A 14301-nucleotide genomic window follows, 5' to 3' on the forward strand; every position below is an offset into this window, starting at 1 on the left:
GTTTTAGTCGTTAAACATATAGTCGAAAACATATATATATTTAATATTTTTATTGTTATAATTGTAATTGGTTCGAATAAGTTATTTAATCTTAGTTGTAAATATAAATAAATAAAGAATCAAAGCAAAATTTATTGTCAGTTAAACTACCGTTAAGTTTTGCAAACAGCTTGTCGTCGTTATGGCGCTATACATGCTTAGTTTTCTTGTTTTCGCTTAGCGATGTTTTCCAAATGTTAAGTTGATTGTTTAAATGTAAAATAAACATATGCATAACGAAAATATGAGATGGCAAAACAATTTAAAATAGCTCCATCAACAATCACAAAAAATAGATTCTGCAAATATCCACACCTAGTAAACTGGAAAGCCAGAAACACGCTAAATACTATAATCTTTTTAATTTGATGGTTTTGTGGTTTTATTTGGATTCCACTGTACTTAAAATTGTAGTCGGCTCTTGTGGCATTTTCTCATTTAGCTTAATACATAATAAATGAACAAATAAAAAATATATATTCTATTATTAAATATGAAAATCCATTAGGATACAATACAATACACTTTTAATTGAGTGCAAATCTGAGATAAACCATTTTCAATATGTTCGATTTTTATTCATATTAAATAAATATACAAGCTTATTTTTTAAACTGGGAAACTGATTGGCACAGACGAATCATTCGCTATTATTGTGTGTGCAGTATTAGATATGAAACAAAATGCGGAAGAGTACTCAAGATTTCTGTTTCGTTCGCATGAACTATTATTATGCTTGTAATAAATTGAAAACACAACAGATATTTAGACATTAAAGGTTTTTTCTGACATATTTATTGAAAACTAATATGCAAATCCTTTATTTTAAATTATATTATAAGTCTTGCAAAATTTTAATTCTACATAAATATTATAAAGTGCTTGCATCCACCCGGCAAGCCACTTCAATTCGGACCACGTTCATACTTATTATGAGATATTAATTACAATTCATCATGGCCATTATCATCTGATTCAGACTTCGCGTCGGCATTTTCTTCGTCATCGTCGTCATCGTCCTCATCTTGATTATCTGCGTTCTTTTTCGATTCCTCTTCATCTTTCTTCCTCTGAACTTCATCCTGCAATTCTTTCATTTTCTTCTCGCCAGCTTGCGTATCCTTAACGCCAGCCGCTGTTTTGGCTGCCAGTTCGATGTCATCAGTGATGAGGACATTGTCAAATATCGTGCCAGATTTCACTTGCCACAAATCGAAGCCTAACGTGCAAATTTCATTACGCAGATAGATTTTATCATCTGGACTATATTCAGGGTTATCGATTTCTGGATGCTCCCAAGCGCCCTTATAGTTGGGATTGTCCAACTGCTTAGGCTGCCATTCCCCTTTGTATTCAGGATTGTCGACCATTGGTGGTTCCCATTCGCCATCCATTTCATCATCCCAATCCTCAGGCTTGGTGGCATCAGGATCTGGAATGTGCTGTGGCTTGTCCCAATCTTCGGGTTTCTTATCGTCTGGGTCGGGAATAGTTGCCTGTTGAGCAATTTGAAATAAATAATAAATACATTTGAAATAACTGTAAAGTCAAGTCAATTTAACATATTATATAGAGTAAGGCAACTATCCAATACTTTTATAAACTTCTGTGAATAAATTTCCATAACGTAGCAATACAACTTTTAACTACATTTGATTTGCCATTTTATCACTACCTGAACCAACGGAAACTTGTTATTCTACGCTTTGACTCGAAATATATATATGTGTATAACATATATAATGTATGAATGAGTAAAAGTTGATTTCACTAGTAAACGATTCATACGACTATTAATAGCACTTAACGTAAATGAAAAGTTTATTTTATCAACTCGTACCTTATCGTCCCAGTTTTCTGGTTTGCTTGCATTTGGGTCCTTTATCTTTTTGGGCGCCAAGAAGTCCCAATCATCTTCAAGATTTCCAGACTCCACCTTCTCATTGTCAATCAGAACCTCATAAGTATTGTCGGGCTTAACAATTAGAGTGTAGAAATGGGTGTAGACGTCATCCTTGCATCTGATATCCTTGTTGATCAGATGATTTTTGCCCTTATAACTTAGAATGACGTGAACTTTCTTGGTACCGGGTCCACAAATATCGGGTCCAAACATAATCTCATAGGGTGATTCGCCATGCATGTCAGTTTGGTCCAGAGAGCAATCAAACAGCTTCACATAACCACCCCCACAATCAATATTTTGCTCGTGTTTCACTGAGAACTGAACTACCAATGGTTTATCTTCATTTGAGAATCCATCGAACTTTCTAGACAACGCATAGAAGCGCGCGTCTTGTGATGTTTGGATGCCTAAAAAAAGTACATTTTATTAATGGTTGTTGCTATTATGTTTAGATACACATCATGTCCCAGAAGTACAGCCACATACATACATACGGACACATGCATACATACAGACGTATGTGACGACATACATATATGTGAATGAATAAAGAGTGTACGTACCTTTATCTGCTTGAGCATCGTTGAAGAATGAGCCTGAGGAGTGAATAAACTTGCCGAATTCTTTTCCAGGATGTTTACTGTAGACCCATTCATCCTTCCAGTTTTCTATAAAATATATACAAATAAGAAACTCACGTTAGGCTTATTTATTTAATTTCCATTATTAATACACGTTTACCATTTTCGAATTTTTCCTCGAAAAATACTTCGGCACTTACAAGTGCTATTGTAAATAGTGCGACAATCGCCTTACAATACATGATGCACGCGTGTTACTTCAACAAACTCCCGAAACAAACTTGTTCTACTGACTGAAGCAATCTGTATATTTGTTCACAAACGCCGGCTATGTGGAAGGTTATTTAGATAGCAATTGAAAAACGTCAAAAAGGGACAAGTATAGTTTATCTGTAAAATCGGTGGAACGTTTTCATTGGATACATGTGGACCAATCACATTTGTCTACGTATCAAGAGTGTTGTAAAATAGCTCAAAATTATTCGATACATAATATAATTTATCGGCGTTCAATTTATGTGCCAGGTATGCGGTGAAAAGTGAAGAATGTATATATTCGATAAGCAGACTTTCTATTTATATTTGTTATTGATATTTAATAAAATTCTTCAAAAATGAAGAATAAATTCTCTTAATCGAATAAATAATATTTTTGCTCTGTGCCCTTTTATCAATTTAGCAACTTGAAGGAATAATTTTCCTACCAGTTAACGTATATATTAAGGTTAAGTCTGCAAGTGTATTATGATAAAATGAGTGTTTCTAGTATTGAGAACTTAAACGCTATTATTTAACTTATTCAAGTCAAGTTGAACAAGAGCTTTTATTAACTTCACCTTAATACAGCCCATATGATATACTTTTAGACTTTAATAGCAGAACCAACCAACATATAGTACTTATAATTTTGAGGATTTCACCTGTGAAGAACATTATCTCATTAAAATGTATTTCTCGAATAGCAATATCAATCGATTTTAGTCTCAGAACCCATTGCAAGTCGAATTGTTCACGTTTTCATCAAATCATTGATCTATGCGTTATTTAGAATATCATACGTGTGAAACTGTAAATGTTAATTAAATGTTATCTCAATCATTTGATTGGAATCGATAACAAATTTCAGTTATTTAAACATATTTTACACATTTTACACAATCTTTAAAACTAATAATACTCTAAAAATGAAAGCTTTAAGTATTTTTGGATGCAAAATCAAAAGCTATTATTGTCACTGAAAAAAATGTAATTTTCAAATAAAATGTCCAGATTCGAACCTACCAACGACTAACTTGTTGTGCCGCAAGTAGAGAACTGAAGTAGCATCGGTCAGTTCACACAATATTTAATAGCAATTGCGAAAATTGTTAATGGAATTTTAAAAATGCACTTAATTCCTTTCCACATGGTTTCTCTAATAACTGCTTCAAATGAAATGCTTACCAAATAATCATCAATCTACATAGTCTATTGAAAATATGGCATATCAAAATTCCTCCAACTTTGAAATTTTTAATCGGTATCCCACATTTAAAATAAAGTATCCCACAATTTAAAAAAAGCTGTAGTCGGGGTGCCCGACTAGGAGATACCCTGATCACAGCCCTATCTGCGTTTTGTAATATTTTCCGTAGTTTGTATAAACGAAATAAAAATCGACATTACGACACCAAGATTCGAACCCCCAGTTTATAACACTCATCAACTCTTTTAACACCGCCATAATCAAAAAATTATAAACAATAAAAAATGTTGCTTCGCTGCCAGGTTTGAACCCAGGATACCAACACTGCCACTGCACCTTTTACCCTATTTTCCCATTTTCAAAGGGATCAGGATATAAAAAACACCGAAACTACCTGAAAACTGGTGAGACTCTAGCTTAAAAGACGTGGCTGATATTTTGTAGAAATTGAAGTTCGATAACAATCTTAAACAATTTATTGAAAACTAAAAAAGGTAACGTTTATATGAAAATAAATTTCTGGAACAACAGTTCGGCAAAGAGTTGGAGATGTCTCCAACAATTTTTCAATTCTTATGGACAGTTTGGAAAATAGTGTTTGATACCATGATATCAATAACCATCAATTAATAACCACAAACTTTGAAAAATCTTTTCATATTGGCCTACGCAATTGGTTGCCAAATTAAATAATTCAATATAAAGAAGTTTTCATTTATTTGATTATATTTATATTTTCGATTATATTAAGGGAAGGTGCTCTGCGCAATAGGAGGACTTACATACGTTACTATTATTTTACTATTTATGTTCTGAGATCCATATATCCATGCATACACAGACACATACATACATGACTCGATAATCTTAACTGTTGATCCTGGTCGAGAATATATATGTTTTAAGGGAACTCCCAGAAGCAGAAGCCTGTTCAAACGTTTAAAAAAAACATACCCTAAATTCGTATTTTCTAAATACAGACGAAGAGACCCATATGCGTATAATATATACACACAATATATTTTTTATAATGTCATTATCATTACTCTGAAATTTTAGAATAATTCTTGTATTCGTTTCAAATAATCTGTTGTCATATTTTTAAATACTTTAAGGATAAAACAATAAACTTTCTATATTAAATAGAACAGACTATTTTATCCTAAAATATGTATACATATTATCATATATTAACAAAATTACTTGCTAAATTTTTGGTGATGATAATAAATTACTCTACTTAATTCAAATGCACATAGTGGAAACAGCTTTTGATGCATTTCATTACCATGTGAGAGACGATTATTTGAAATCGATAACCACACAAAACATTGATATGTGTCTGTAGATAGCTACACATAACTTCTCTTCAAAATTTAAATTTGTTTGGATTTTTCATCAAGATGGCTACTGCAGGTTCGATTTAAATTAAGATTTAATTTATATTATAATAATTTAATATAATTAATATATTTAAATAAACGTGCGTAAAAACAAGGAACCATATTCAATTAAAATTTCTCCCCTCGTGGCTTTACGTTTGACACGTAATGTACACTTCATATGAATGCGTGTATATTGGTTCGGTATATGCATACATATATACATAAGCTATTCAATGTAGTAGTGTATGTATGGCTGTTAAATATGTATTTACTCATGCATCTTCATGAAAAGCAAAAAAAAATATATACTTTTATTTTATAAAATTGTACACTTCTCATAATATTAAGCATGTGAAACTATTTGAAGAAATGTGTGCACATAATTTATAATTTTTTTTTACTTGTTTATCTGCAGGCAAGAAAGGGAAAAAGAATAAAGGCACTGTTATTTCGTTGCAATCGTTCCTCTCCAATGGTGATACACCCGTAGGAACAACACAAGTTTCAAAAAAAGTTAGAAATTTGGATGGTGATGAAAGTGATGATGGAAGCCATGCGTTACCTTTAGTTTATCAGTTACCAACCGCGCCTAGAGCAAATAGAATATTCGATGATGATTCTATCCCTCATAAGCCACCCTTTATAGCTTATATTAACAACTTACCATTTGATGCCAATGAAGAGGATATATACGATTTCTTTGGGAGCATCAATCTCGCTTCATTAAGGCTGCCACGGGAAGATGGTGACACTGGTCGATCTAGAGGATTTGGCTATGTAGAATTGGAAAGTAGGGAGGACTTAATAAACGTGCTAAGTTTGCCGGACCCCTCGATTAAAGGTCGCCGCATTCGAATTGAATTATCTAATGAAAATGATCAACAAAATCGCCAGAAAGGCAATCGTCGTTTTGAAGGTTTTGGAAATACAAGTGAAAATCGTGATTCTGGAAATTGGAGACGAGATAGTCAAAATAATGGAAGTAGCTTTGGGGGATATTCTGGAAATTTCGATCGCAGTTTTAATCGTGAACGAAAACCAATTGCAGAAAGAGAAGAAAATAATACTCCAGGTTCATGGCGTACAAATACCCGGCAGCCGTCCACAGATTTTTCGCCTCCGCGTAGGGACCGTGACACACGTGAAACATCTGATAAATATCGCGTTCGAAATGATGCTAATGTGAGAGAAGATTCTGCTACTTCTGAAGAAAGGCCAAAACTAAATTTAAAACCTCGAACTCTACCAATGCCGGAGATAGTAACTAAACCAGATGATGATGATCAAGTCAACGAAATTGATAAAAAAGTCAACAATAAACCAAGTGGTTTACCTTCGGTAAATGTGTTTGGGTCGGCGAAACCGGTAGATACCGCTACAAGAGAACTAGAAATTGAAGAACGTTTAGCAGAAGCTCGACGACAAGAAAAGGTACGTTTTGACGAAGAAGTTATAAGTGAAAAGCTGTCGGAAGTTCAGCTCGACAAAAATGATAGTGAAAATGCTAATGCGGGAACTATAAGTTGGCGCCGTACCCAAGAAATTAGTGATGATACCAAAGTTAGTCAAGGTAAGTTTTCAATGGAGAAATCTGTAAATATTATATTACAAAACCATAATCATTTACTATTAAAGGTGAACGACGACGCGAAGATCAAGATTACAATAGATTGAACAAACCGCGGGAGCGAAATGACAGGTAACATTTAGTGAATTTACAAATTAAGATAAATATTATATAATATTAACAAATAATAGAACAGCCCTGAACTCGCACTAACACACTGTTGTAAACTTTCTACTAATGGCTATACATATTCACCAAACCACTTGCACAGACTTGTTTTAATTATACAATAGTTAAACGTGCAAATTTCAAAATTTAAACTCGCTCATACCAGTTTAAGAAATTAGTCAGCCGGTCTGAAAAACATCAGTCGAATCCGTCCAGATGTTCGGAATTAGCAACAACCACTCTTACACTTTTTAAATGTTATATATATTTTTGGATTTGGATTTTGGATACTCTACAGGTACAAGTTCATCTAGTAGAGTAAGCTCCTGTATACATTATATATAGGTAATGAATATATTTATTACTTTGCGTACCTCCCTCACACCATCCATTCTCCTAGTTGGCCACTCCCTGCTGGAGAACTATTGATTTTTTATTTGGTATTCAGGCCAACTTTATAACTCGCACTGGTTCATCCGTGGTCTATATTTTCGCCAGGTTCGTCCTGTGAACGCGTCGATGCTAGCAATTAGACAAGTCACAAATTTGAAATAAAGAATTTATATTATATATTCGTATATACACTTATATATTTTTCTTTGTATTTTTTCTTTTATAACGCTAAAAATCAATAGGCTGATAGGTACATTGATTTTTTAAAGATAACTTAAAGATTTTTAAAATTCCAGGTTACATTATTTCGAAATGTTTATATCCACTTTTTAATCAATTTGAACAATATTTTAGAGCAATATTATTAAGAAACAAGCTTTGACATAAGATTAGCTCGTACATTTTTAGACAGCTCTCATCTACAAATTAGAATCCACAAAGAAAATAACTTATTGAAAGGTATTTTAACTTACCGATTCTATATATTTATGAAACGGGTGATGTGAAATATGTCTAATATATAAATTTAACATAACTGCTGTAGGAACGGGTCTGCAGAACATACTGATAATCCATCTACTAGAAATTTTAATTTGGGTTTCTTCATGTTTCTTCGAAGTGATCAATTTAAATGTAAAAAAACAATAACGGCATTTTAACGTTTGTTTTTAAAATTATATTGCAAAAAAAAACACTTAATTTTTATATGAATTTTGAAATAAGAAAAAATGTTCATATCGTTGTGAAATGTTTCTTGTTAGAAAAACATAAATACAATTTTAAAATATTATTGATAATTTGTACTTTTAGATTGGAGAACACAAAGGCAAAACATAATCAGAACAATGAAGGAAAAATTAAGGAGGAAAACAAAAATAAACGGGATCCTCGAAATGAACGTCTTCAGGCCAAGAATACACCTCAGCAGTGTGAACCTGTAAGTAGAAAAATTATAGTATATAAAATTTTAAATACTAATCCATAAAATGTTGATATTGAAAAATATAAAAATCGTCAGAAAAAATCCATAAATAAATAAAAATTAAACATAAGTATATATTGTATTATTCAAAATATTTTAATACTGTTATTTTATATATGCTTTCAGATTTTGCAGTCTTCCAACAAATATTCTGGACTTGACGATGAATCATCCGAATAAAAACTATTTCTATATTTGTAATAAATGATTAAAATAAAAAAATTAACGAACACATTTTACAAGTTAAAAATAAAATCACAATTTTGAAACAAATCAATAATTAAATAAAATCAAAATTAAACAAATTTTAATCTGTTCATTCCTATCAAGCTACGCCTCTGACGATAGATCAAACGGCTGAAGATGTTTTAGAACGTAATGGAAAGTTAGCGTTGGTTTAAAGATCTTTTGATATCGACGCTGGTAATGCCTATATTGCTAATGCTTCCATACCTTTAACCTAAATAGTCAAATCATAATCTAAAGTCTAAGCTTTCTAGCATAGTGATAACAGCAGTTATGATATGCCGACTGCTTTTTGTGAATAAAACTATTGCATTTGAAATCATTGTATTGCATGAGAGTTCTATTTCTTATTGTTCTTGTTTGCTGCAATGGGTCATTAGCATAAGCCCGATGTGTAGTCCAAATAGACATTTTTGCTAGTCATATGTAAAATTTGTACATGCATTGTGACAATTTTCTTTGTTTCTGTTTAATAAAATCTATTTTGCTACAAATTTTGTGAATTGTTGAAAGCAGAAATACCGAAACACCCATAGAAAAGCAGTAGATGTCCTCTTCGTCTTCAATAAAATTGCTACGATTTGAAATCGAACTTTGATTTCTTCTCTGTATTTGCTCTATTTTCGTCACGCACAAATGGTTCTCTTGGTTTCGATTTCTTAAACTTTCTCCGAGCGGTTTAGTTTCAGACCAACCTCATTTAACCATGCAGCAATATCTGCGCTTGAACTATGTGGCTGCGCTGCACTCGGATTACCTATGCAGAATTACATGAAAGCTTCCCTAGTTCAATATTCTCACTTGCTCAGAATAGTAATGAAAAGTAGAATGAAAAGTCAGAAATAATTTACCAAAATGAGTATGATTTAAAAATATATTTATTGGAATGTAATATTTACATCAAATTTGGTCTACACAATATAACAGCTGTTTAAGCATTCACTCGTAAAAGTGTTTCTCAACCCATCGAGGTAATGTAAAAGCAGCCTCATGAATATCACTTGAATAGTACTTTAAATTTAGAGCATCAGTTTCAGATTTTTCAAATCTTTTTGCTGGTTTTTCGAGTTGGCGGCTTTCATCTAAGGAGCCTATAATGAATCCAATGTGACCACATGGATAAGATGGAACTGAGGTAATGGCATAGCCCACTTTTGGGAAATGCAAGGCACATCCGTTCATTGTTTTCTTTACGTAATCAAAGTCCAGCCAAAAGCTTCCCGCTTGAGAGCATACAACACCTCCTTCTTTTAGAGCTTGTTTTAGCAATCCAAAATAGCTTTCTTGGAACAAGCTCACGGCAGGTCCAACTGGATCCGAGCTATCAGTTATAATGACATCAAATTCATTTTTATGGTTTTTCATATAGTCAAATCCATCGCCAATAGTTAGAATTAGCTTTTCGCTATCAAATCCGCATGCCATAGAAGGTAAGTACTTTTTAGAAACTTCAACGACACGATCGTCAATTTCCACTTGGTGGACTTCCTTAACCAATGGATGCTTTACAACTTCACGTGCTACGCCACCATCACCGCCGCCAACAATCAAAACCTTTTGTGGATTCGGATGACAGCAAAGTGGCAAGAAGGATATCATTTCCTGGTAGGAAAACTCGTCTCTGGTAGTACACTGAATGATTCCATCCAGTATCAGGCATCTTCCGTACGTCTCTCTGTGAATAAAGAGTTTAGAACTTATAAACATATTTTCATGGAACACTTATAGATAATACAACTTAGATATTAAATTTAGTATTAACCTTCGACCATACTATATTCCATAACTATATTGCTTTTCTATGTTTTCTTTTTAATCAAACGAACAATTAACCGAAAGAAGACCAATATTTTAAATCGTGAGGTCAACGAGCGTGCTTTGATAGAGTTCAAATCGTCAGATAACAAATAAGTTGTGCAAGTTACACTGCTTAGATGCAAAGCCATGTGCCTTTAGCTGTTGATAACATGTATGGAGGATTTCGCAATCAACCGTTGCCCTTCTTCTACCCAAGAATTCCTGGCTCTACTGTGTAAAATGAGCTTAAAGTAAATGGATGATGATAATCAAAAACCATTTGATCCACTGATAACATAAATAAGGCTTGTGATAGTCAAGCTTGAATTGTGAATATGTCTTCTTCACAAAATTAATTTATTGACTTTTCTTATTATTAATAATTCATTTCAATGAGATAAGTTTAGTTTTCACATAATGGCTATAGAAAACATTTCTGAGAGTTGAGCTAGTCTTTAACCACAGCTTAATTTTTGTCTATTTTTGAAACAATTTCAGTACATGTGTACGTACGTATATACATTTATACAGGTTTGGGATATTTATGACGTAACAAAATTCCCTTTTAGTATAAATCAAGCTCAACTGATAGTAATCAGTAACCCTTTGTGACATACTATGGGTACAGTTATACAGTTACATACTTAAATAATTAATTAAAATTTAATTAAACAGCATTAAAGAAACAACGTTTCACTTGTCATACATATAATTTAAAAACTTAAAAAATTTTAAAAGTTCTAACTCACGTTTCAACGACTTGGATATCTTGGAATTCCGACTTCTCCTTGTGAAGAATATCTTTAACTTTTAAAGAAAATGATTGTCCAGGCCATAAGTCGTCTTGGACTTCACTGAACCAGCCTTTTAAAATTGTATCCATTAATAAATATCGTGAAGGAGAAGTGTTAGTACAAATTTTGATTTGGATTAATATCAATCCACACACATGTGTGTTCAATCTATGTTTGATGTGAAACAATGCAACACGTGGGCATGGGCAAAGTAACCGTATTTTAAAAATACTAAAGTATTAAATTATTGAAAATACTAGCAATAAATACAGTTCTTTTATACCCTGAATCCATTGAAAGTGGGTAAGGTATACTGCTTTTTAAAATATATGTTCATGTCATAAACTTTATAGAAGTTTAATTTTGTTTTAAGTCTTGTCGTATACCATATTAAAAACAATATTCTTCTTTATTTCTAGTACAAATTGAAGTGTATAAAAGGTTGAGACTCCAAATTTACTAAATGATAAATATTAACGATCTAAGATACATTCCTTCACAAGTAATTATAAAACGTACGGCCGCAGGAGCTCCTGACGTCATTCCCATTTGTAATGTTTATTAAATTGCTGTTCTACAGTGTAAAAACGGATTTATGATAAATCTGCTTACAAATGATTTTATTTAATTTTTTTAGAACCCTTTTTGTGGCCTTTGTAAGATTTACGTCTTCATTAAATTCCTACGTCCCAATTAAATGTAGTCAGTGTGAATGGACAAAAAAATTCGATTACATCCGTTATTTTACTAATTCGATATTTTACAGATATCTGAAATACATCGATAAACTGTACAAATAAATATCGAGCATCTCTAGTAAATTGTTATATGAACTCGGTGTTGCGGTGTGTTAAATAACATGTGCATAGTTTGAAATATTCTTATTTGCTAACATATAGTTGGTTATTGTGTATTTGTAGCCCACTAACATAATTATGGAAGAATATGCACGTGAGCCATGTCCATATCGAATTGTGGATGATTGCGGAGGTGCTTTTGCCATGGGTTGTATAGGAGGTGGTGTTTTCCAAGCAATTAAAGGTTTTAGAAACGCACCATCTGGAATGAACAGACGAATGGTATGCATGTATTTAATTTACTGTATATAAACAAATATTACATTTGTGTGTACGCGTACATCGTCCAGAAACTCTTTAAGTAGAAGTACGAATTATATAGTTACGGGTCACTTGCTACAGCGAAATTTTAAATATAGCGGCTTCTTTAGCAATATCGTTATTTGAGTATTATTTTCCACATGTTTCTTATGACTTGTTGATGGTTCCAGGGTTTGGCTTAAATATTGGAATGACTTAGTCATAATATTTCCCCACAGACAGGACACAATATCAATTATATATATACATCACCGGATAGAGATCCACAAGCGCATTTCATCATTAAGCCATTGGATGGCGCATTCTATTTTTGCTAATTTTGTTATATTGTTTTGTTTATTCTGTTTCTATGCATTCAGAAGAGGAGCTCTTTATCCTACAAGAGCCACACATACGAAAGTAATTGGCTCGTGCGAAAATTATGGCAGATAAGAGATATATAGATAGTGTAAAGATAGTGTACTATACTTACCATGGATAATTTCTATGTATTATAATTGATTCTTGAATGATTTCTATAATCGGGTATATAAGTATATATTCAAGTTGTATAGACTGAAGTATGATTTGGCTTACAACTATTCAATAATAGAGAGCTGGGATAAAGGTTACTCAATAGATAACAAATTATATCAAACTTTCTACTTATGAATTCTATAATTAGTCATTCCTTCATAAATTTGTCTCAAATTCTGCAAAAAAAAATTCTGCGACACTTTCGTTTATAAGTACGGCTGTGTATAAATGCCCTCTTGAGAACCTAATGTTTCCATGAATAGATGTCTCTAAAAATATAGATGCACTAAGGGTGTGGGTATATTTTCAGTACAATTCCATTTCAAGCAGAAGACATATATAGAATACATATAGACTAGCGACATATACGGGATAATTGAGATTTGGATTTATAAAAGACTTTTAGATTTTAGATGATACTAATAGAAATTTTCTATCTTTTAGCTCGGAAGTATAGCTGCTATTAAAACACGATCACCCGTAATAGCTGGAAATTTTGCAGTTTGGGGAGGAATGTTTAGTACAATCGACTGCACACTGGTTCATTTTCGAAAAAAGGAAGATCCATGGAATTCAATTATAAGTGGGGCTGCAACGGGAGGAATTTTGGCGGCACGAAATGGTAAGCTATATTTCAAAATTCCTGATTGCAGTCACTTTTCTGGAAAAGTAGTTTTATCATGAGCAGCACTGCTAATAATAATAAACAATTTATTTTATTATAGGTATTCCCGCGATGGCTGGAAGTGCAATCATAGGAGGAGTACTATTGGCTCTTATTGAAGGTGTTGGAATATTATTTACGAGAATATCCGCTGAACAATTCAAAAATCCTACCCCGCCAACTGAAGATCCAGCTGTTTTGGGAGAATCTGTAAATAATTTCGGGCTCAGTCCCTCTAATAATAAACAATATCAATAAATAATGTTCTTCCTTATTTAAGAATAAATTAATTTGTATGCACAATAAAACCTAAATAAGATTTAAGATTTTTTTGTTATGTCCTGAATAGGTAGAAAGTAAATGTATTACATATTTATATAATGTATATGTTTTTGATAAATCACGCAAAACACTTATGTAGAAATTACACTCTGTTGCAATCGGTAAGAATCGATTTCAATCTAGTAAATGTTGCTTACTGGTATAAAGTTTCTTGGACATCTATTTTCATTTCCACAAAATCAATAGGTTTTGCATTTTTTACTTAAAAAAATTATTCAAGGAACGTTGTAAAAAGTGGGCATTTTGAAAGCGAAATTTATCTCATTCAAGTTTAAATAGTATGTGTGATATATATAACACTTGGCATCTAAGAAAAAGTGTTGACTGTGATCTTTCCT

General features: G+C 32.4%; 4 protein-coding genes across 5 annotated transcripts; 2 read left to right on the forward strand and 2 right to left on the reverse strand.

Moving 5' to 3' along the window:
* Positions 1-865: 865 nt before the first annotated feature.
* On the reverse strand, positions 866-2833 carry LOC111598515 (calreticulin). The gene is made up of 4 exons (XM_023313789.1): positions 2687-2833; positions 2509-2613; positions 1880-2352; positions 866-1535 (listed from the first exon to the last, which is right to left on the reverse strand). The coding sequence occupies exons 1-4, from the start codon at positions 2766-2768 to the stop codon at positions 984-986; spliced, it is 1212 nt and encodes a 403-aa protein (XP_023169557.1). The 5' UTR covers positions 2769-2833; the 3' UTR covers positions 866-983.
* Positions 2834-5319: 2486 nt separating this feature from the next.
* LOC111598514 (eukaryotic translation initiation factor 4B) lies at positions 5320-8723 on the forward strand. Its single transcript, XM_023313788.2, has 5 exons — positions 5320-5407; positions 5792-6946; positions 7012-7075; positions 8315-8441; positions 8613-8723. The coding sequence occupies exons 1-5, from the start codon at positions 5395-5397 to the stop codon at positions 8664-8666; spliced, it is 1413 nt and encodes a 470-aa protein (XP_023169556.2). The 5' UTR covers positions 5320-5394; the 3' UTR covers positions 8667-8723.
* Positions 8724-9618: 895 nt separating this feature from the next.
* On the reverse strand, positions 9619-11514 carry LOC111598562 (spermidine synthase). Its single transcript, XM_023313860.2, has 2 exons — positions 11279-11514; positions 9619-10407 (listed from the first exon to the last, which is right to left on the reverse strand). The coding sequence occupies exons 1-2, from the start codon at positions 11410-11412 to the stop codon at positions 9672-9674; spliced, it is 870 nt and encodes a 289-aa protein (XP_023169628.1). The 5' UTR covers positions 11413-11514; the 3' UTR covers positions 9619-9671.
* Positions 11515-12133: 619 nt separating this feature from the next.
* On the forward strand, positions 12134-13940 carry LOC111598560 (mitochondrial import inner membrane translocase subunit Tim17-B). Of its 2 annotated transcripts, XM_023313858.2 has the most exons (4): positions 12134-12168; positions 12223-12402; positions 13402-13579; positions 13683-13940. In XM_023313858.2, exons 2-4 carry the CDS (start codon positions 12259-12261, stop codon positions 13877-13879), a joined length of 519 nt encoding a protein of 172 aa, XP_023169626.1. In that variant the 5' UTR covers positions 12134-12168; positions 12223-12258; the 3' UTR covers positions 13880-13940. The 2 variants fall into 2 exon arrangements, with proteins under 2 accessions (XP_023169626.1, XP_030081598.1); XM_030225738.1 differs by having other exon boundaries at positions 12156-12402.
* The last annotated feature ends 361 nt before the right edge of the window (positions 13941-14301 follow it).

The sequence above is a fragment of the Drosophila hydei genome, unplaced genomic scaffold (assembly GCF_003285905.1).
Source record: "Drosophila hydei strain 15085-1641.00,03,60 unplaced genomic scaffold, DhydRS2 tig00008139-arrow-pilon, whole genome shotgun sequence".
NCBI classification, from domain to species: Eukaryota; Metazoa; Arthropoda; class Insecta; order Diptera; family Drosophilidae; genus Drosophila; species Drosophila hydei.

What these genes read in the sequence shown, in the direction of transcription:
- LOC111598515 (XM_023313789.1), bottom strand. Translation starts at nt 2,768, where the DNA reads ATGTATTGTAAGGCGATTGTCGCACTATTTACAATAGCACTTGTAAGT. An exon ending in CGATGCTCAAGCAGATAAAG is followed by an intron (nt 2,353 to 2,508) that starts GTACGTACACTC and finishes TACTTTTTTTAG; the next exon opens with GCATCCAAACATCACAAGAC. An exon ending in CAGAAAACTGGGACGATAAG is followed by an intron (nt 1,536 to 1,879) that starts GTACGAGTTGAT and finishes ATTGCTCAACAG; the next exon opens with GCAACTATTCCCGACCCAGA.
- LOC111598514 (XM_023313788.2), top strand. An exon ending in CCGCGGGAGCGAAATGACAG is followed by an intron (nt 7,076 to 8,314) that starts GTAACATTTAGT and finishes TTGTACTTTTAG; the next exon opens with ATTGGAGAACACAAAGGCAA. An exon ending in CACCTCAGCAGTGTGAACCT is followed by an intron (nt 8,442 to 8,612) that starts GTAAGTAGAAAA and finishes ATATGCTTTCAG; the next exon opens with ATTTTGCAGTCTTCCAACAA.
- LOC111598562 (XM_023313860.2), bottom strand. Translation starts at nt 11,412, where the DNA reads ATGGATACAATTTTAAAAGGCTGGTTCAGTGAAGTCCAAGACGACTTA. An exon ending in GATATCCAAGTCGTTGAAAC is followed by an intron (nt 10,408 to 11,278) that starts GTGAGTTAGAAC and finishes CTTTATTCACAG; the next exon opens with AGAGACGTACGGAAGATGCC.
- LOC111598560 (XM_023313858.2), top strand. Translation starts at nt 12,259, where the DNA reads ATGGAAGAATATGCACGTGAGCCATGTCCATATCGAATTGTGGATGAT. An exon ending in CTGGAATGAACAGACGAATG is followed by an intron (nt 12,403 to 13,401) that starts GTATGCATGTAT and finishes TCTATCTTTTAG; the next exon opens with CTCGGAAGTATAGCTGCTAT. An exon ending in AATTTTGGCGGCACGAAATG is followed by an intron (nt 13,580 to 13,682) that starts GTAAGCTATATT and finishes ATTTTATTATAG; the next exon opens with GTATTCCCGCGATGGCTGGA.